Raw genomic sequence first — 22222 nt, forward strand, 5'->3', positions numbered from 1 at the left:
TTTTGTCTCAAACTTTTCTTGATGCAATTGCTCATCAGTTTTAATTCTTGAAGAACAATCTTTCTGAGGGGCTTTAGGGCATGCACACTGCTTGTACCTAGAGCCCCTATCAGTACAGGGGATATTTTTATCCCCCTTGACCTGGAGAAGTAGCAGGTCTGAGCTGATAGCCAGGACTGACTTGGCCCAGGCTACAGTGGGTTAATGCGGTGAGGCAGGGGGTGACAGGAATTCTATTATTAACCAGGCAGCAGCTCCTTGGCCTCCTGTAATCCACACTGAGGCCTGGGACAAAGGGATTTCTGAGTTGCTTTTATTCCCCCAGGTGTCCCTCACTCGTGTTAATGACTTGCAATTGTGGTTGGTTGAATGGGGGGCAAAGGAGGAGCAAGGGACAGACAAAGGGCTGGGCCTCTTGGCTTTAGAACTGAGGTTAAACCGGTCTGGTCTCTGGGACCTTGGGTTTCTTACCATGCAGGTCGGGGCAAAATTTACCTTAGCAGAGCCAGAGGCCTCAGGGAAAGCTCTGCAGGTATCCAGACTCAGTTTCTAGGAAACTGGACTTCAGAAAAGCTGGAATGGCTATCTACACAGGCTTAAACACAGAAACCGTCGTCTTTGTAATCTCTGCCTCGGCTGGGATCTGGAACCTCTTCCCTGCCCCATTATGCAATGCCTCCCTCAACTCGGGGGTCCCAACAGATGCTTCCTGAATGCCTTGCTTCACAGTTGAGTTTGTGAAGCATAACTTAGCGTTCCTCAGGTAATCGGGGAGACTCGTTCTTCAACACACAGACAGAGTGGAGTTGTAGGTAGGAGATTGTCTTCTACCTCCTGTCAGAACTTCAAATACACGTCTCTGCTTTGTAAGGGGCACTCGCGAAATACGGAAGATTTCCTTCAGGTTGCTGGAATTCATTCCATAGCAGAAGCATTTAGCCGACTGATTTGTTTTTGTCACGGATGTTGTTTTAGCGCATGTGGCCTGTCCAACACTCACGGGAGTCTTTTTCAAGCCGAGCCCCGTCGCTTCCACCTGTGGAGCCCTGGGACCCAAACCAGAGGCGATTGTACCTCATTTGGGATGTTATCCCCACAAGCCTGATGGGGCCTGGTTACTTCAGGCCTCCGAGAGGCCACGGATAGGGTGAAGAGAGGGGCTGTAAAGAGAGGGTCTCCTCTCAGCAAAAACATCTGGCAAGTTGATGAACACGTTTTTATCTCCCTTGTGATATTAATTTAGGTCTTTGATAGCATGGACCATTACTTTGTGTTAAGTCGTTATGTTATCTGGCTGGCTTGTTTCCCCTTCCTGCTTGCTTCAAGAGTTGTATGTAGCCTGGGGGGTGAGCGTTGTTCTAGGTGGTGCCAGACAGGAGGTTCGAAGTGCAAGTCTGAATGGAAAGAAACCCCTGGTTTCTCAGTTCTAAGGCTTATGACTTGGCCGCACATCACAGGTGGCTGTGCCCCTCTGGCCCTCCTGCAGTTTCTGAGAAGCTCCCTCCAGCGCTGGGCCGAGAAACAGATGAAAGGGTGAGACAAGAAGGCAGTATCTCCTCCCCCAGATTTGGAATTCAGCCCATGCCCTGGCTTTTCAGGCTTGAGACATGAGAATGATTTGGGGGGAACTAGAAATGGATGAAACTGCCCTTACAGTGCCTTCATCTCTTTGATGCCTACTGCCCTAGAGACTCTTGCCAGGTACACTGACGTCCAGCAGCCTAAGGAATAGCCACTTACCTACTGACCCAGTTGCCGTCATCAGGTATTTCGAGCTCTTGTAATTCATGTGACTGCCAGTTCCAGCCATGAGGAAGGCGAACGGGCCAGTTAACAAAATTGTGTAAGGCTGATCAGCTTGTTGAGGGATGGTTTGGGTGGCTTTACCACCTGAGTCTTCGTCAGGTCCCCCTTGTCCACCCCCTCCAAATGAACACAGCATCGGCATCACACCTGCCCGAGCGGATGCAGCTCTTAGACGAGTCTCGGTTGCATGCTTACCCTCCATCCCACTCCACCACTGACCTGCTCTTTCCATGAGAGTCCTTCCCATAGAGAAGAGAAAGAACACTGTTGCTCATCAGAGCTCGTCCCTCCCACGTTGGCCGCTCTGCTCGCCCGTCACACCCAGATGAAGGCCATTGGCTCAGTCCGATGGCTTACTGTGTTGAGCTTTCAGTTGGCTTAGATCGGCCAACATGAAGAGTTGTTTTGTTAGTGTTTGGTTTTTGTTTTCATGTGTGTGAATTTTGCCGTTCTATTTTTACTCTTACATTCATGCTTCTCATGAACAGAGAGAAGTTTCATAGAGCCAGGGGATTTTTTTCCCTTCAAATTAAGGTCTTACTGAAAATCAGGAATAGAGAGGTCATGAGTTCCGTTTTCTGACTGGGAAGACCTGATGAAACCAGAGGTGACTCGGAGCATGAGCGAGAGCACACACGGCCTCTGTCCACTGCTTGGCTGTGGACGTGTGGTAACACCGAGCAAAACAGGAGGGCTTAAAACCACAAGGAGAGATGAGTTCTGAGTACATGTCCTTTGTGAATTGGCAAATACCAATTTCCTTACCAAATGACCTCCCACCCTCCTACCCCTAAAAGGATGATGGCTGGCCCTTTGGGGTGATCCCGTAGGCCTTAGCTTGCATGTCCCTTGCTCGGAGAGACCTCCACGGACCCCCAGGCAGATGACCAGATGTCCCTGCTTCCTCCACTTTTCCTTCACAGGATTTACCGGAATTTGTATATTTACCTGTGTATATAACTCCTTGTTGTGTTTTTTTGTTTGTTTTTGTTTTTGTTTTTTTTAAAGTAACGTGTGTCTCCCACACCAGACTATGTGGGTAGAGGTCATATCTGTTTTATGCCCTTTCTACTCTCTGTTTGATCCCCAGCACCTCATTTGGCACTAGGCTAGCCGTGGACTTCATAAATGTTAGTGGAGGGAGTCAGGAAATCCATTGATCTTAGGGGTTCCTGAAACATAGCACTTTATACTGTCCATCTGGGAGACGTCGCTTTCTCATGGAGCCTTCGCATTTCTTTTATTAAAGTCTTAATAAAAGCACTTTGTTCACACCACTTGCTCAGTACTTAGCGCACTGCATGAGGAATCTTAAGAGCCCATTTCTCTCTCTTTTTTAAAATTTTATTTATTTGTTTGAGAGAGAGCGAGAGTGTGTGTGTGAGAGAGAGACAGAGAGAGATGAGAGCTCGTGAACAGGGGGAGGGGTAGAGGGAGAAGCAGATTCCCTGCTGAGCAGGGAGCCGATGTTGGATTCCATCCAGGACACCAGGATCATGACCTGAGCTGAAGGCAGACACTTACAGACTGAACCACCCAGGCGCCCTTAAGAGCCCATTTCACCTGCAGGGTTGAGCGCTCCTTCCAAGTGGAGACAGCATCGCGCTAGTCTGCACGTTTCCACTCCTGACTCAGGAATTTTCTGTTGGGCTGAATGGAATTTCTAATGTTGAGGCCACTCTGAGAAGGCTGTCATTAGACTGCTGTTGGGCAGACTTGTCTAAAATGTTTTCCTTTCTCTGTGAGTGTTCCCTGCCCACGTGTGAGGACCTGTTAGATGTCCCTTGCGTTCTGTGAACATGCTTAACCCTGCATGCTCCAGAGGAAAGGCATGTACCTTTCCATTTATGTTGCTCTCCTCCGCTTTCCCAAACCCAATGATTCAGCTAGGGATTGCATCATCGTTCTCACTTTACTCATGGCGAACGTCCAAAAAAAAATGAAACTTGAGGTTACACGGTGTTTAAGGTGCAGAGCTGCAGTGAGAACCAGAGGTTTCTGAGGCTTTCCTACTTTTTATTTAACACAGAGATCAAGGCTGTGTGGAATTACTTAAAGGAGATCCAGGTGTTACTCCCCCACCCCACCCCCTATCTCAGGGATCTAATCCCACAGCCCTCATGTCTTGCCCTGACCCCGCCAGAATGTTTCACTCAGAACTCCACTTGATGACCTTTTCTGCCCGTGCCACAGCCCAAAGTAACCTATTGACCCAACTCTAGGCTAATGGCCACACCACGCTGGATCCTCTCTTGTGTTTCTATCCAGGATCGTCTGTTTTTTGTGATGGAGTTTGTGAATGGGGGTGACTTGATGTTTCACATTCAGAAGTCTCGTCGTTTTGAAGAAGCACGAGCTCGTTTCTATGCAGCAGAAATCATTTCAGCACTCATGTTCCTACATGAGAAAGGAATCATCTATAGGTGAGTTTTGGTCTCCTGATTCATCCCGTTTGCCCTCCTGGCTTCACCTTTCATTCTTCCTGGTAATCAACTGAAATCTTTTTAGAATTAAATTCACAAAGGTGTGAGTGTCCATTAGAATAAATGAATGACGTAGTGTTCCCCATTACCTGCAAACCGGAATTGCCCCTGTGTGATCTGCATAAAACTGGCTTGAGCGGCTCCATGGAGACTATTCATGAATTCAGACAGCCAGACCCTACAGGGTGCTGAACCCATTGTTGCTCTTTTTTCTGTTTTCACATTGGAAGTGATCCATTCCATTTTAAGAATCCATACCTACACCGAAGAGCGTGGCTATCTGTTGCCCTAAATTACCGTGATAAGAATCTCGGTCAGTTGGAGTTACAGCTCACCAGTCAAGGAGCTAAGTGGCGAACTGTTGATGAGCAGTGCCCTGCTTGATAATATTTATCGTTTGTAGCCCCTCCTGAATATTATTTGATTTCATTTCATGGCACACAGTCTTTTGAGTATAATATGCATTTTGGGCTTAAAATCTGGTTGCCATTGTTAGATCTCAGAATGCAAGGGATATGGATGGGTGAAACTTTATTCAGACGGAAGATTAGGTAAGGTGGGGAATGTAACAGTGAGTGTTAGACAATGTTTATTCTTAACTTTTCATTTTTGTCCCTGAAGTCAGTGTTTTGCTTTTAAATAACATTGTAACTTAGTCACCACATAAACACTTTCTTTCTCTTGAGAAGCAATTGTTGCTTTCTTTTGAGAAAAAAATCATTTTTATCTTAGGAGTGTGAATGTCAATTTCCTGATTGAAACTAGCTATTTATTAGCCTTTCTAATGCTGTTCCTTTTGTGGGCTCCGAACCGTATTGACATCTCGATGAAAGTGTAAGAGAGCTTTAAAAACAGAATATTCTTAAATATCTAGGAGTCAAAATAGCAAGAGAGGAGCGAGGCTAGGAAAGAACTCATCAGAGCTGGTCAATGATGCCAGAAAAAAGAGAGAAAGCAAAGCAGGTAAACAGGCACGATATGGAAACATAAATTCTCAGCTCAGGGCCCTAAAACCTCAACAAGATGCAGCCCTTTGTCTCAGTCCCAGCTGTGAGGCAGAAGAGGGGGTGCAGAGCTCCGAGCCAGGCTGGATACCAGCAGCGGGAGTCCTCTGCTTGGACGTAACCAGCAATCTCCGCTCATCGTTCGGCCACAGAGCTGCCACGGTGGCTTTCAGTGGCCTGTGCTTTGAGCCTGCTTGACCAGACCCTCTGTTGTGGCAGCTCCAGCATGGAATTGTTCCTGCCGCAGCATCCTGCCCAGTGCAGGATTGGTGGCGGTTGCTGACCCACTGTCTGATGGTGGAGGGAGTTCAGAGGTCTTCCTGGTGGTAGCATCAGACTCTGGGCCATGGGCTCTGCTTTTGTTCTCCTCTCCGTGGCTTATCCATCCATCCATCCATCCATCCATCCATCCATCCATCCATCCATCCCTGCTCTGTTTGCCCCAGAGAGAGCCTTCCTCACATTTAATTTTCAAGAATGATGACTTTGCTACTTGGCAGGGGCTGCTATTGTAAATCCAAAGAAGAATATGAACGAGGGCAGCAAGGGCTACATGGAGCATTGTGACAGCCGGCTCTTTACCTGCATTTCTCCCTGATCCTCCTAGCACTCTTATTATATAACAGTAATCTTATTCGTGTTATTTAGATGAACAACTGAGTCTTAGAAAGGCTTAATAACCACACTGTCACCTCGTAGTGAAGCCACAGTTCAAATTACGTCTTTAACCACTGGGCTACCCTGTCTCCTCAGGAGAGACTTGCAGACTTAGAGTACCACCAAAGAGTGGGCTTCTTAGTGCCCTTCTGGTGATAGGGCAACTTTAATTCATGAAAAGGAGGCAGAGTGTGCCTTCATCCTTTTGGGCTGCTATAACAAAATACCACAGACTGGGTGGCTTATAAACAACAGAAATTTATTTCTCACAGTTCTGGAGGCTGGAAGGCTAATATCAGGGCACCAGCAGATTTGATATCTGGTCAAGGCTATCTTTTCTCTGTGTCCTCAAATGACAGAGTGATTAGGGAACTGTCTGGAGCCTCTTTTATAAAGGCACTACCCTCATTCATGAGGGTTCCACCCTCATCACCTAAACACCTCTTAAAGGCCCCACATTACTAATACCATCACCTTTGGAGGTTAGGATTTCACCATATGAATTTGGGTCCGCCTGGGGCAGGGGGGCAGGGACATAAAACCTTCAGACCATAGCAGTGGAGAAAAGTAATAAGGTCAAAACTCGTTTTCTTGAATCCTTAGAGGCTTTACTTGAATACCACATTACATTGCTGCAAGGCAGCCGACTTGCTCTCCTGTGTAGGATCTGATCGCTTCTCATTCTGCTTGTTTCATTGGTCTGGAAATAAGGAGGATGGACACTGTAACCTGATGTCATTTCTGTGAAGCAGTATCAGCCCACATCTTGAGAAATTTTATTTAAATTCTTGGCATCTGCGGTTCAATTTTGAGAATTTATTTTAATTTACTCTTCAACTTGGATGCCAGATGTAGGCGCTAACTGATATGGTTGACTTTGAAGGGGACACATTTAATTAGGATAGATTCAAAAGCTATTTTTATCCTGTGGATTTATTTCACAGGATAATTTAATTCCATTCAGGTTACTGGCCTGAGAACAGAGTCTTAAGGATAAGCCTTTGAAAACCAAGTCCTTGGAACTCACACACAGTAAAGGGCACAATTGGGTCGCCCAGCGTGTGAATGTGATCCAGAGAGCACAGAGAGAAGCTTGGGAGCATCAGACAGCCTCATTTATCAGACATGTCCTGGGACGGTCCTTATCAGAGCCAAAATGATCTCATGGATGATGCTTCTGACCTATCCAGATACAGGGATACTCATTTTATAGTGCTTTGCTTTATTATACTTCACAGAGACTGTGTTTTATGTACATATATACATATATATGCACATTGTGTATTGAAGGGTTGCGGCAACCCTGTGTTGAGTAAGTCTACCAGTGCCATTTTTCCAATGGCATTTGCTCAATTTGTGTCTCTGTGTCACATTTTGGTGATTCTAGGGATATTTCAAACTTTTTCACTGTCATTATATTTGTTATGGTGATCTGTGATCAGTGACCTTTGATGTTACTATTGTAATTGTTTTGGGGTGCCATGAATTGCACCCACATGAGACAACAAATTTCATCCACGAATATGTGTGTTCTGACTTCTCCATTGACCAGCCATTCCAACATCTCTCTCCTTCCTTGGGCCTCCCTATTCCCTGAGACACAATGATATTGAGGCTAGTCTAGTTAATAACTACTGTGGCCTCTACATGTTCAAGTCTCTTACTTTAAATCAAAAGCTAGAAATGATTAAGCTTAGTGAGGAAGGCATGTTGAAGGACAAGATAGGGTGAAAGCTAGGCTTTTTGCACCAGTCAGCCAACTTGTAAATGCAAAGGAAAAGTTCTTGAAACCAAAAGTGCTAGTTGAAGCTGGTGCTCATGGGCCATTCCAAAAATTCTCAGACCCTTAAGAATTGTGTCAAATCTACGCTGACTGTGCTCTATAAATGGAATGAGAAAGCCTCTATGGCAGCACATCTGTTTACAACATGATTTACTGAATATTTTAAACCTACTTTTGAGACTAGCTGCTCAGAGAAAAAGATTCCCTTCAAACTATTACTGCTCTAGCAATGCACCTGGTCACCCAGGAGCTCTGATGGAGATGTACAATGAGATGAATGTTGTTTTCATTGACTGTGAACACAACATCCATTCAGCAGCCCATGGGTCAAGGAGTCATTTTGACTTTCAATTCTTATTATTTAAGAAATACATTCCATAAAGGCTACAGCTGCCATGGATAGTGAATCCTCTAATGGCTCTGGACAAAGTCAGTTGAAAACCTTCTGGAAAGAATTCACCATTGTAGATGCAATTAAGAACGTTCATGAGAAGAGGTCAAAATATCAGCATGAACAGGAATTGGAAGAAGTTGATTCCAACCCTCATGGATGATGACCTTGAGGCTTCAAGACTTCAGTGGAGGAGGTCATTGCAGATGTGGTGGAAATAGCAATAGATAGAACTGGAATTAGAAGTGAAGCCTGAAGATGGGACTAATTGCTGTGATCTCATAATCAAACTTGAATGGATGAGGAATTGATTCTTATGCAAGAGCAAAGAAGGTGGTTTTTTGAGATGGAATCTACTCCTGGTGAAGATGCTGTGAAGATTGTTGAAATGAACATGAAGGATTTAGAATAGGATATAAGCTTAGTTGATAAAGCAGGGGTAGGGTTTGAGAGGACTGACTCCAATTTTGAAAGAAGCTCTATTGTGGATAAAAATGCTGTCAAATAGCATCACATGCTCCAGGGAAATGGTTCATGAAAGAATGAGTCAATCATTGTGGCAAACTCCATTGTTGTCTTATTTTAAGAAATTTTTACAGCCAATCCAGCCTTCAGCAACCACCACCCTGATCAGTCAATAGTCATCAACATAGAGGCAAGACCTTCCACCAGCAAAAAGATTACAACTTGCTGAAAGCTCAGATGCTGGTTAGCATTTTTTAGCAATAAGGCAGTTTAAACTTAAGATATGTACATTGTTTTTTTAGACATAATGCTACTGCACAATTAATAGACTACAGTACAGTGTAAACATAACTTTTATGTGCACTGGGAAAGCAAAAAAATTGTTTACTCATTTCAGACAGTTCAGTCTGGAACTGAACCTGTGATATCTCTGAGGTATGTCTGTAGAGGTGTGGTTATTTCCTTGTTTGTTTTTTGTCAGGGGAGGTTTTTATTTTTCAGCAAGTTACAAAGATGGTACCATGGGCAAGTCATTGTCCAATAGGACTTTAGAAGTACCTTAGGCTCCTCGACTTTCTTCTCTCCCTTAGCCAACAGAGCCTTGCATAAGAGGAGAAAGGCCAGTTACATTTCTGTGCTTTTCCGCTTGACCCTGATTCTCAGAGGTGTTCACTTGCATTTCATGGAGGAACAGAAGCCCAGTTCCCTGGAGATAGAGCAAGAGCAGGGTTTGTGCCTTTGCCTTTGGTTGGAAGGTCTGGGGCTGCCATGGCCCAGAGACCAAGAAGAAAGGGCTGGGAAGTAAGCAGTCAATGAGCCACTTTGCTAAGGGGAAAAAAAGACTATTCATTCCTTTGTCCTGGGCTTGTTGGCTGATTGGGAGCCCAGATAGAGCTCATGAATAATTTACATGGCCATTGACTTTTTTCAGAGTCAAGTCCTACAGAAAAGTTGGAAGACAAAGGGGCATGCATCCCATTTACCTGCCCTCCAGCATTACAGACCCCATTTTCTATCATGTTTCATAATCTGTATTAAAGGGGAATTCCGCCATCGTTGACATTTCAACCCCAAACCCCTAGAGCCAGCCAGCACATAGTGGATTTGCTGTTTTTGACAAAGCATAGAATATATTTAAAATATCTGTAGTGAGAAAGCCTTTACAGAAGAGCACAGTTTAAGTTTTGATTCCTCCTTACCATTTATACTTGAACATGGTGCATTTTAATACACACTTGGAACCCATGAGTCTGATCACTTTGTGCTCTATGCACTTCTTGGCATGCTGTGTGCATGGTAATCAGTGTTTACTCCTAAAGCCCCAAGTGCTTGCTGTGGTAATTTGTTGTCCCATTGTCCAAATGTAGAACTAACCCACAGAGGCTCCAGACCTCAAATATATTGTCTTTTACATGTATACTTAATGTAGCACATGAACTTTTAAAGAAAATCACCTTTGAGTTCTCCTCAAATTGAGAGAATAGTCTCTACCTCATTTGACTTTTTTTTTTTTTTAATTCAGAATATGGGAAGATTGACAATCTCCCTCCAAGATAAGGTCTGTTAAGCTAGTCTCTGAAAACAGCTACTGGAGCTGTGTGAATATACCAATCTTTAATATCATCTGACTCTTGTTTCTCAAGGATATCATATAGGACCATCAGATTTCTTGCTGACTTCAGACACCTGTGTGATTTGAAATTAGCTTAACGTAGTTTTGCTTGGAGAGCCACCTCTGTGAGCATTGCTTCTGGGTCTATGAATTCACAGTTAATCTGTTTTCCAGCCAATTTGTGCATGGGTCAGTGATGACTATCACGTGCTTGAGTCACTGTTTTCTGATATCTACTTCTCCCCCTCTTGGAAATTGTAACATCTGTTACAACATCTGTTAGAGTCCCATCACCTGGGACCTTAGTATTTCTTGCCAGCAGAATTTCAGGGTCCCTAAATGTCTTTCATTTGAATCTGGAATTTTGGACTCTTACTGTTACCTCGCCTATATTGGAATTCACTTCAATATTTATATTTGTTGTACTCACTCTAGTGAGAAAAATCTTTTCAGATAAAGATAAAAGCCGAGTTTAGGAGCTCTCTTTTCCCTTTGCCATTCGATAACATCATTCCTTCTGCTCTAAGAAGTAAGTCTACTCTTTCTTGATCTGCTTGCTGCAAAGACAACTACAAATTGTCATTTGTTATTTTCATTATAGCCCTTGTTTCTTCAGGATGTGCTAGCCATGGGATTCTCAATACACTGGTAACTTTCATATCTGGTTTCGACTGTGAGCCCTTACCTAGGATTGTTACTAAAACTCCAAACTTTTTAGTCACATTCCTGCTTCTTCTCTTGGCTTGTTGGTCACAGATTGTTCTGTCAGATGGTGACCTCATTCAGTGCCTGCTCTGTCACTGCCACCACGAAGTGACTTCAGGATGCTTTTTCAAAGATGTGAAGGAGAGCTCAGAGGATTTCCAGCTTATTAGAATAGCTGTTCATTTCCCCCAGTGAAACTTGGCCACTTTTCTCCACCCTCACACAGCCTTTGGAGATATTTAGCAAGCGTTTATTGAGCATCAACCCTCTGCCAAGGATATGAGTACAATGATAAGTAAAACCAAAATACTCCCTTGTGGAGGGTATGGTCTAGTGAGGGAGAAAGACGTCAATCAAATGACCATACTAACAGAAAATCACAATGGTGACCAGTGCCATGAAGAAGAGGAGTGCATTGCAGTGAGTGAGAACTTCTAATACAGTACTTCAGTCTGGTCAGGGAAAGACAGAAGAGTTTTCTAAGGAAGTGACTCTTGAGCTGAGGTGGCCAGGGAAGAGGGATGGAAAGAGCATTTAAGACAGAAGGAATAGCAAATGCCAGTTCCCAGTATCAGGAGGAAGCATAGCAAGTTCTGGGGTTCTAGGGGAGGCCAATAAGTTTGCAGTCTAGGAGGCATATCCTCCCACAATAGGCATTTCATTATCCTAGAGTGTTCATTGTCATCTGATGACTTCAAGATTGTGTTAGATACTCCTTGTAAGTAATTTATTTAAAAGTTAGGTAAGGCTGTTCATGCTGCCAATTGCTGGAGGAACCATCCATTCACAGTGAGTTCCTTGTGTCCTGTTCTATGTGTTTATATTCAACAATGGAATTATAAAAATTCTAGAGCCAGATGAGGCCTCCGAGAGTGCCAAGTTCTCTTTTATAGATGAGGAAATTCCAAGTCTGAAACATCCAAACAGTAAATTGCTTATCAGAGTGGATGTTTTCTTAGGGTGGCTCACCTGTAATTTGTTTCCCATGTCAGGAAAAAAAAATACCATTAGAAGATTTTGTTTCAATCTTTAACTTACTGCTGACATGAAGAGCTAGTCAGGACATTTGGAGGCATTTGATACTGTTCACTCTGTTTCCATGAGGAAAATGCAGGTGAACTCAGAGCATATTTACTGAGCTGCCACTTTTATTAGGAGATATAAATACAAAGTGAATAGATGTGGTATCTGCCCTTTGAGGCTCTTTCTGTGGACTGGGAGAGATGGCCCATAAATAATTAATGGCAGATAGGTTCTAGAATTGGAGTATGCCCAGCATATTATGGGAGCACCGAGAAGGGCCACTTACCCTCACGTGGAGGTTTAGGCAAACTTTCTGTAGGAGGTGATGGAAAGTTAAAACCTGAGAAATGAGGGTGTTTAGGTAGGGGGCAGGCTTGAGCAGAAGTAGAGAAGCATGAAAGCTCATGGTGAATACGTGGGTGGAGTGGAAAACTACAAGAATTTTGGAACTTAAATTTTGAGCTCTGGTGGAAGATAAGGCTCGAGGGGTTGGCAGAAACGAAGTTATGAAAAAGGCTTAACATTCTTGAGATATTTGAATTCTGTATCACTTAGGATTGGGTGCTGTTGCCTGTAATAGGAAATGGAATATGATGGCGTCTTAAACCGGTTAGAATGTATTTTTCTCTCCCATAAAAAGTCTGGAAGTAGGCAGTCCAGCTGTGCTATGAAAGCTCCGTGGAGTCATCTGGGACCGAGATTTCTATCTTTTCTGTTCAGCCGTCTTCAAGGCCACCTCGTGGCCTAATGTGTTTGCTAAAGCTTCCAGAGTCATCTCTGTATTCGTTCCAGGCAGTAAGAAGCACAAAGAGCACTTCTCCCAGCTAAGTTAGCTCCCTTTAAAGAGCCTGAAATTTCACACATTACTTACCAAGGATTTGGCCAGAACTTGGTCCCATGACTGCACCTAGCTGCAGTGAAGGCTAAGAAATCATGATGTGGCCAGGCTCCAGCTACAAATCAGGGTTTTCTTATTAAGGAAAAAAGGGCAGGATAGTTATTTGATAGGAAACTCACAGTGCCAGACACAAATTCCATGCCAGGGAATTGGGTTTTATGTAGCAGGTGAAGAAGAGTCTTTGAAGAGTTTTCAGCAGCTTGCCTGACATGAGTAGACTTACATTTCATATTTATCTGGGGGAGGGAGCATGCAGACATGGACATGTAGGTAGCAGGGGGAGGTTCAATTTGTGACTGTTGCACTGTTCCAGGTAAGAAGATAATGAGGACCTGAACCAAGACGGTCGTGGTAGGGCTGAGGAAAAGAGCGTAAGACGAAGAGATACGAGCAAGTACACCAGTCAGGCCTTAGTGGCTGGGTGGGTCCAGGAGGTGAAGGAGAAACTTGGGGTCATTTCTAGGTGTTTAGTTAGAAGGTTGAATGCATGATGTTACCATTACCTGGGAGAGATCATGAGTGCAGGAAGACATCTAGGCAGAAAAGGACGATGACGAGGTGTGGAAACATAATATGTCAGGTACCTGAGACATTCCTGTGGAGATGTGAAATGGGCAGGTGGATATGAGTCTGAAGCTCAGTAGAACAGATGGGCTGGAACACATATTTAGAAGTCATCAGGACATAGCTATTAGTTCAGATCATGGAGGCTAGATGACATCACCCAACAAGAGTGTCTTAAATGGAACGGTGAGCCAAGGACAGAACCTTAGGAAACCAGACCCCATTAGAAATCTGCCTAAATTTGGCTCTGGGGCTTACAAATTTTTTGATATATTGCATCATTTAAAGTAAGTGTCCCCAAAGTGCAATTCCATTTAAATTACAATGCTATAAGAGAATAGAAAAAGATCACATATATTCTTTCAACTGAAAGAATGCTGGGCTTGGTTTTCAGAAGATCTGGGTGCTAGACCCAGCCCTGATTCCTGCTGGTCCTGGAGGTGTGGGCAGGTTGCAGAATGCTCTGAGCCTCTTTGGCCATCTGTACGTTGACATGGCTTCCCTGCAGGGTATCCATGAAGCTCAAATCAGATGAAAGTGAAAATGTGAAAGCTCTTTGAAACATGCCATGTCAATATAAGAGGTTATTTCTTGTATACGTGCTATCAGATGATTTAGGTTTTCTTTGTAGCATGGGCTTGAGCTGAAATTACCCCAAGATGCTTTCTCAAGAATTCTTTACAGAAATTGGAGTTGTAGCTTGTAAATATCAACCCTCTGAAGACCAGTCTTTTTATAATAAACAAATTTGTGTTTTCCTTTCGAACCAAATCATTTTTTTTTTTTTTTTGCATTTTAGCAATATTTTGAAATTGTGTGTCGTTAGTATCCTTAAAACACATACTTATCCTGAATCCTAAAGATGGTTTCCTTAAGAAGCCCTGGAGCATATGGGGCAGATTGTAAAACCTGGAGACTAGACTTTTGCATCTTGTTTAAATTTCAACTCTCTAATATATGGGGGGAACATTTGAACTCATTCAGGATTTACCTTTTCCGGTACTGAAGCAAATTTTTGGTTTTTCATTTGAGGGAAGATTCAAGAACTTTTTTGGACCATTACTGGAGCCCATATCCTGGCAGCTTAGTCCCAGCAATACAGTTTCTCAAAGGACCCAGATTAATGGCAGAAAGAAATTTCAGCCCTGAAACATTTTGTTTCTGTACTTCACTTCCTGTACTTATTAAATCAGAATACTGATCCTGGCATACCTCATCCACATTTGACCTTTTGCATCAACAAGGGCTGTGGTTATTTGGAACTAATGGATAAGTGTGTTAATTGATTCCAGTCACTGTGAAATCAGACCACCAGTGTTGTTGTTCTCCCCACCAAATTGATCGATCGGCCTACTGCTTCATTATAATTAAACACAATCTTGGATTTATTTGCTAAGCAATGAAAATACAGTCACTTGGTCTTTAGGTATCAGATGAACATTTGTAAGAAGTGGTTCAGTTATACAGTTCAACAAGTGTTTATGAAATGCCTATTCCATGCAAAGCTTTATGTCAGGTCCCCAGAGAGTAAAAGAAGACTAAAGAAAGCCCTTCCCTCAAGCTTGGGGTATTTATTCAATCCTTTAACACATATGTGTTAAGCACCTACCGTGTGCGAGGCACTGTGCTAAGCTCTGGAAACAAATCAGACAAAACCTCACATTCTCAAGGAGCTTAAATTCTAGCACAGGTAGTCGGATAAACAAAAAGTGAATATATTGAATGTCAGGGCGATAAATTCTATGGAGCAAAAGTTGTGTAAGGGGAAGATAAAGATCAGGGAGAATAGGACAATTGAGGAGATGAGCAGAGACCTATGAGGAAGCAAACTCTATGTTAATACCTGGGGGAAGAACATTCCAGGCCAAAGGAATGGCAAGAACCACAAAGCCCTTGGCGGGGGGGCGGGGGGAGTGCTCTGCAGAGTCAAGGAGTGGCAAAGAGAGTAGTGGGCTGGGGCAGGAGGGAGAGGACCCGCGTGCTCTCACACTGGCTCTGCCGTAAACAGTAACAGCCCCATGTGCTTAGCATTTCTCTCTAAGGATAAATGTCTCCGTAAGGAGCTTCTACTTAATGAATTTTAAGCCTCTTAGGACATCTCTCCAAAGCAATTGGTATTATCCCTATGTTACATGTAAGGAAACTTGAGGCTCCGGGAAGTAAAATCACTTGTTCAAGGTCACACAGTATGTGATGGAACTCTACAATACCACCTCAGTTCTGAATCCACGAAGGTGCCGAGTTCCCTCAACCAGCAGGCCTTGCAGGTGCATGGAATGCTCTCTGCTCTTTCTGCAAGGCTAACTCCTGCGAACCTGTGAGGTCTCAGCTCAGTCACCTCCGCTAGGAAACTTCCTAGACTCCTCACCCCCCGAACCACGAGCTAGCTTAGGTGCCTATCCCGTCGGCTCCTGTGGCATCCTGTAATACCCTTCCCTTCTTGCTTTTCCTGGCCTGGGCATCTCTTCATATGGGCATCTTCATGAGGGCAGGGACCTTGTCTAACCCATTGTCTGTCTCCAGCATTACACTAATCCAAACCCATGATTTGCTCAGAATTCAAGGTAGTGTTTTTTCACAAATGAAAGCCTGACAATTTGCCCTACTGAAAAGAGTGTTTGAGAACCCATACTAGTATTTTTCAACTGATCATTCCAATTCTTTAAGAATTTTTTTTTTAATGTTTTCTTTTTTTTTTTTTTTTAATTTTATTTATTCATTTGAGACACAGAGATACAGAGAGAGAGAGAGAGCATGAGCAGGGAGAGAGGCAGAGGGAGAGGGAGAAGCAGGCTCCCCGCTGAGCCAGGAGCCCGATGTGGGGCTCGATCCCAGGACCCTGGGATCATGACCTGAGCCGAAGGCAGACGCTTAACCATCTGAGCCACCCAGGCGCCCCTCTTTAAGAATTTTTAAATTTGGATTTTCATTTTGATTGATAATATAAATAATTCTTTCACCTGCTATAAAGACACAGTTCTTCCTTGCAATTATAATTCTCAAATGAAAGTTATTTCATAGGAAAAGACTTGGTCAGTGCTTCTTCAGATGTTCTTTAAAAAGGAGCCATGCAGTACTTAAGTTTGAGAAACCGTGGTGGTCTCTGCCATGATTCTTCTACCACATCTCTATACTTGATGACTTACAAGTTGTATGCTTTTTTGCTTAAGGTGACGCTAATCCCTTTCAGAGTTACAATAGATCTGTCTGCTCTATTCAGAGGACTTCAGTGTTTATCGATTTCAAATTTTATGCCTTTCAGCTAAAAACAAAGGTAATAACTTTTTCACAGTCATTTTATAAACTGGACATTGCTTTGTAAGTTCCTTAAACCCACCACGTGTTTACACATAACAAGTGAGGTAGAAAGCCTGGTGATGTCACTTTTCTATAGTTATGTGTAAGTTATTGAATAATACACCCTAAAGTTTAAGGGGCTGTAACTCCAAACTAGGCTGTACAAAACTATTCTTCTCATAAAAACATACGTATTGTCTTCATGGGGTATGTATTCATTAATGAGAGCAATGATTCTCCCCCATGTTTTAAATTTTTTAAATAAAATTTATTCTCGCCTTTCTAATTATAAAAGTAACACATAGTAACTGCTGAAAATTTAAAATACAAAAAATAAAAATGAAATAAGCTATACTCCTACCACTGAAAGATAACCATTTTTCTTTTCATATATTTTATTAAAATTTTTTAATGTGTTTATTTTTTTAAAAAGAAACAAAGTTGAAGTCATACTATATAAACATTATTAACCTGATTTTTTTATTACTTAATATGTTATAACGATTTTCCCCTACCATGAAAGTTGTCTACGTTCTTTTTTTTAAATTTTTTAATTTAAATACAATTTAGTTAACATATACTATATTATGAGTTTCAGGGGACAGAACTTAGTGATTCATCAATTGCATGTAACACCCAGTGCTCATCCCATCACGTGCCCTCCTTAATGCCCATCACTCAGTTACCCCATCTCTCCCACCCCCATCCCCTCCAGCAATCCTCAGTTTGTTCTCTATAGTTAAGAGTCTCTTATGGTTTGCCTCCCTGTCTGTTTTCATTTTATTTTCTTTTTCCTTCCCTTCCCCTATGATCCTCTGTTTTGTTTCCTAAATTCCACATATGAGTGAGATCGTATGGTGTTGGTCTTTCTCTGGCGGACTTATTTTGCTTAGCATAATACCCTCTAGCTCCAATCATGCACGTCATGGCACGTGGCAAGATTTCATTCTTTTTGACGGCTGAGTAATATTCCATTGTATGTATCTACCACCTCTTCTTTATCCATTCATCTTTCACTAATATTATATGATGCAGAGTGGTCTGTCATGTGGGCCTACTTAATTCACAGTACATTTCAGTTGATTTACTATTATTAATAATGATTTGTTTATATTGTTACATATATCGATTGGATCAGTCTTTGATTCTTTCCTAGAACCAGATTCCTGGAGGTACTGCTGAGTGAAAAGGCACACACATTGTCACGACTTCGTGCTGTTCCATCTCAGGAGAAAGAGAAGAGGCGAGCTCTCTAGTATCTCTTCTTGCAAGGGTGCTAATCCCATCGTGAGCACCCCATCCTCATGGCCTCATCTCACTCTAACTACTTCCCAAAGGCCTCATCTCCAAATAGCATCACATTGGGAGGTTAGGGCATCAAAATGAATTGGAGGGGCACGTGAACACTCAGTCCATACAGTCCATTCATTCACACATGCATTTGGTATTTTAATGTCTTCTATTCCATGAAGCAAGGTGCTCTGCAACTACTTGGCTTGATAGTGCAAAATCTATGTGGAAATGCTTTCAGCCCAGAAGAGAGTAGCACCTGTTGGAGTTGAAAACACAGTGGACTGATGGGAGCAAACAGCTGAGGATTAGATGACAGCCCTGTCATTCTTTCAGTTCGCTGAGCCATGTATGTTAGTCTTGGAGCTATGTTTTCAGATGTGTTAAGACCAAATCCTTCTCCTAGATCCCAGTACTTAAGCCTGGCGAGATAAGTAGCTGAGCAGGGCATGGTGTTAGAGTTTTCTATTTGATGGAGTCTGCAACATATGCCCGAAGGTGGACATTTTTCCATTGTCTTGCAAATGTCAACTTTTATGTATTAGCAAACTTCCCAAGCAGAAATATAACTTGGTGCAGGTGCCCTGTTAGCATTTGACAAAAACGCTCAGACACTGATGAATTTCTGGGTTTAGTTGCAAAGAGGAGTGAGTGAAAACTGACAGGCAAGCTGCCCCACACCCTGGAGAATGACATCACTGAGTGATCTGGGTCCAGAGGTGTGTGCGTGGGGCACACAATGGGAAGGTGGCAGTTTGTGTGGCCTTTCATTCCTCCTCCCTCCCCTGGCACTGCTCCTCTAGCCTCCAGAATACTACATTCAGACCTTCTCTTTCACATACAAAATCACCATGCTATACCATTTTTGATACTTGCATCAAAACTTACCTGCCCCATGTCCCATTGATAAAATTCTAGAGTCTCAGGGTTGGAAGGGAGTTCAAAGTTATATACCCTTTTCTTTCAAAGCATGAATGCCTAGCAAACTGCTGAGTGGTCCTTTTTTTCTATACTTTAGCACCTCCAAACAGAGAGTAGCTTGTTACCTCCACTTCTAGGCACCTATGACTATTGGAAATTTCACCTTTATACTGGCTCAAACAGTATCTCACTGTATCATCTGTTCATTGGTTCTGGACCACCTTGATGGAGTAAAGTGAAAAAACACAGATCTTCTACAAGAAAGCCTTTCAGATATTTGAAGACAATCTGGATCTTCCAGTGTAGTTTACCTCAAAGAAGGAAACACTGATGGTGTGATGTTGTTTATTCTGGCTCTCTTGTTGCAGTCACTGATTTCTGAGCAATCATAAGCCATCCGTGTAAATTTTTATTCTAGATTCTTGAGCCAATATCCAGTTGACTTGTTACATTCTTCTTCTCTTGTAAAACCAGAAGTATCTGAAGTAGTAATTGGTGAAACTAATATGAATTGAGGTAATAGGTGCTCATGTTACCTCTTCCAGGTCAGATTTGGGCTTTAAATGAATTTTATTCATGCTGAATATCGGGGTAGCAAGCATGCTGGGAAGTTAGTTGTTGGTGTGATGTCAGAATAGGGCGTTCAAGGTTTCCTTCCATGTAGATCTTAGAGGAATGTAATGCCTGCCTACCTTTGTAGTAATAGCGTCAGCCTCTTTGTTCACATGAAAACAGAGAAGGTAGTCATGAACCCCAGAATGAGGGGTCCCTGCCTGTTGTCCACTTTGAAAAGGTGGGTACTTTTCACTCAGGTCAGTCAGTGCCTTGCCCCAGGGTGAACTGCCAAAGACAAGGCACAGGATGAGCATAGGTGTTGGGGACCAGGGAGACAAAGATGTGAACACCTCAAGTTCGAGGGACCTGTGGAACTCCTAGTCAAATGATCCATCTCAGAGTTTAAACGCCAGGCTAACCTTTAAGACTGTGACCACAGACTCTAGGTTGGTTGCATGGCAACAGTGTGAGAATGAGGCAGTATTGGCTTATAGGGAAGTGCGAGGCTTTGGAATCAAACTCAGATTTGAAACTTACTTCCACCCTGTACCAGTTCTGTGATTCCAGATAAATGCTATAATTTCTCTAAGTCTTCATTTTCTAATTTACAGCATGGGTGTAACGGTACTACCTGTCCTGGGGATTATTATGAGCCTTGAGTTCATGGGACTTGTTTATGCTAGTGTCTGGTATCAGTTAATGCTCCAGGCACGTTATCAGTACTAAGGAAGAAAAATGATTCAGGGAAGAAACTTGAACAGTGAATCCATTGAAGAGGTGGACAGATTCAATAAGGAAATGATTGAACCAATTATGGCATACCCGTCCTGTGGAATTCTATGCAACTATGAAAAGAAAGAATGAGTTAGATCTACATTTATTGGCCTGGTGTGTGTGTGTGTGTGTGGGGGGGTGTTGTCCCTGAAAGATAAATAAATGAAAAAGAAAGAAGTTGAAGAGTAGTATGTATGCTCATTTCAGTCCCATTTTTTCTGTGTTAAAAAAGTATCAAAAGCCATCTCAACATAGATGTGGAGAAAGTTGTGGAAGAATGGAAACAAAGCTGTTCGGGATGGGGTGGACAGTTACTAATTTTTCATTATGTGTCTTCATATTGTATCACTGCTTGTGGTGCGATTGTGTTACTTTTGTGATTTTTGAGAACAATTTTTTTTAAAAGAAATAAGCAAAAAAAAAAAAAAAAAAAAGGCCAAATAAGAGGAGAACTCTCTCAATAAGGCACGAGAGGGGATTGTCAGAGGGAAGGGGCATTGTCCAGGAGGGTGCAGGTGAAAAGCCAAGAGACTCACACTTTTTCTATCATTTGTCATGGCTCTGTTAGGACTTGCATCCAGAGCTTTGCTTTGCTTTTTCGTTTTCATTTGGTATCCCTCAATTTCTGGTGCAGGACATAGCAATATTTCTTATTTCTTCATTTCTGTTTTATTTCTAGCAACTGAGCCAACACATGTCTGGGGGAATGCACTGGGAGAGAGAAGTGCTTTGATGATGGGTATAAACATGGTATTCTTTAATCTGGGAAAATGGAGAGGAATGTCAGTGTCATTCAATTAGATGAGATAATGCATACATACGATTAAAAAAAGAGAGAGATGTGTAGCTATTCTAAAAAGATTACAGTGGACACTAAATCCAGCCTCCCAGTTTCTTTTTCTCAAGGCAGCCAGAAATGGGTATTTCTTCTATGTCCTTCCACAAATGGCTTATGCATATACAATCTCTGTGTTTGAATATGTTTCCCATTGAAAGACAAATGGTGCTATCGGATACTGGAAGAACAGAGGTTTTTCCTAAGTCTTTAGAAAGACCAGGTCTAAACTATAAAAAGGTAGCAGTTGAGCCTCCTTTTCTTTTCAGAGAAGGGTGTGTGGGTGAGGGTTCAAACCTGCAAAGAATTCTGCTCTTGTTGGAGAAACTGTGCTGGTTTGTTCTGATCATGTAATAGGCTTATAAAAGTTTATTGCAGTTACATAGCCACAGAGAGAAATTTATTTCCAGCCCTACACGTAGAGCAGTTGCATCAGCTGTTATTTATAACTGGATTAAGGAGCAGCGGCACACACTTCCACTCTTGCCGGCTGGTGCCTGCCTTCCTGCACAAGGGGCTTGCTCGTCTACCAGGAGCTTCTCGGCTGCTTTCTCTGCAAGGCCCCGGAGTGAGCGCTGCCCGGGGGAGGGGGAGAAATCCTATGTGAGCTCCTGGTCTCTGAGAACACGGGGAACATGTGGAAGCATCCAAATCGTGCAAATTAAGCAAGAAGCGAGTATTAAATCTTCCTTTGAATCCAAGCAACGAGAAGCCTTGCCCCTCCCAAGTTCACCTCGTGAGGATTTTAACACTCCTTTGACAAAGAAATGGGATTATGAGCAATAGAGGAGAACAGGTGACAGTGAGTCAGGAAATTCGCCCTTCAGAAGAACAGGTCTTGTCATCACGAGCCCTTCCCTGGGGTACCTGTGGCTCTTGCATTAATTCTTGGAGGGCGGGAGGGAAACCTATTTTGGTTTTGTTTTTGTTTGTTTTAACTCCTACACTGGAGGCTGGAATTGAGAAAAATGCACCGTGGCCGTGAAATTCACTTACAGCTGCGGAGACAAATTTTGACACGGTGAAATCTGCATGCTCCTGGCTGGCCACTTGACTGCCATACGAAGGAAGGGGATACGATTCAGGCCTAAAGAACAGTGGAGTTTTGTTTCCTCATCTGTGAACAGACAGGTTCAAACCTGCCAAAGGCGGTAACTGA

At 42.9% G+C, this 22222-nt stretch overlaps 1 protein-coding gene across 2 annotated transcripts in view; it reads left to right on the top strand.

Annotated features, from left to right (window-relative positions):
- Window positions 1-22222, top strand: part of PRKCH (protein kinase C eta) — a 219108-nt gene that overhangs the window by 146141 nt on the left and 50745 nt on the right. For both annotated transcript variants that reach the window (XM_032405248.1, XM_032405249.1), the window contains exon 10: window positions 4075-4229. In XM_032405248.1, the coding sequence (XP_032261139.1) occupies window positions 4075-4229 (155 nt within the window). The remainder of the gene's footprint in view (window positions 1-4074; window positions 4230-22222) is intronic.

Source organism: Phoca vitulina, unplaced genomic scaffold (genome assembly GCF_004348235.1).
Source record: "Phoca vitulina isolate PV1807 unplaced genomic scaffold, GSC_HSeal_1.0 scaffold7, whole genome shotgun sequence".
NCBI classification, from domain to species: domain Eukaryota; kingdom Metazoa; phylum Chordata; class Mammalia; order Carnivora; family Phocidae; genus Phoca; species Phoca vitulina.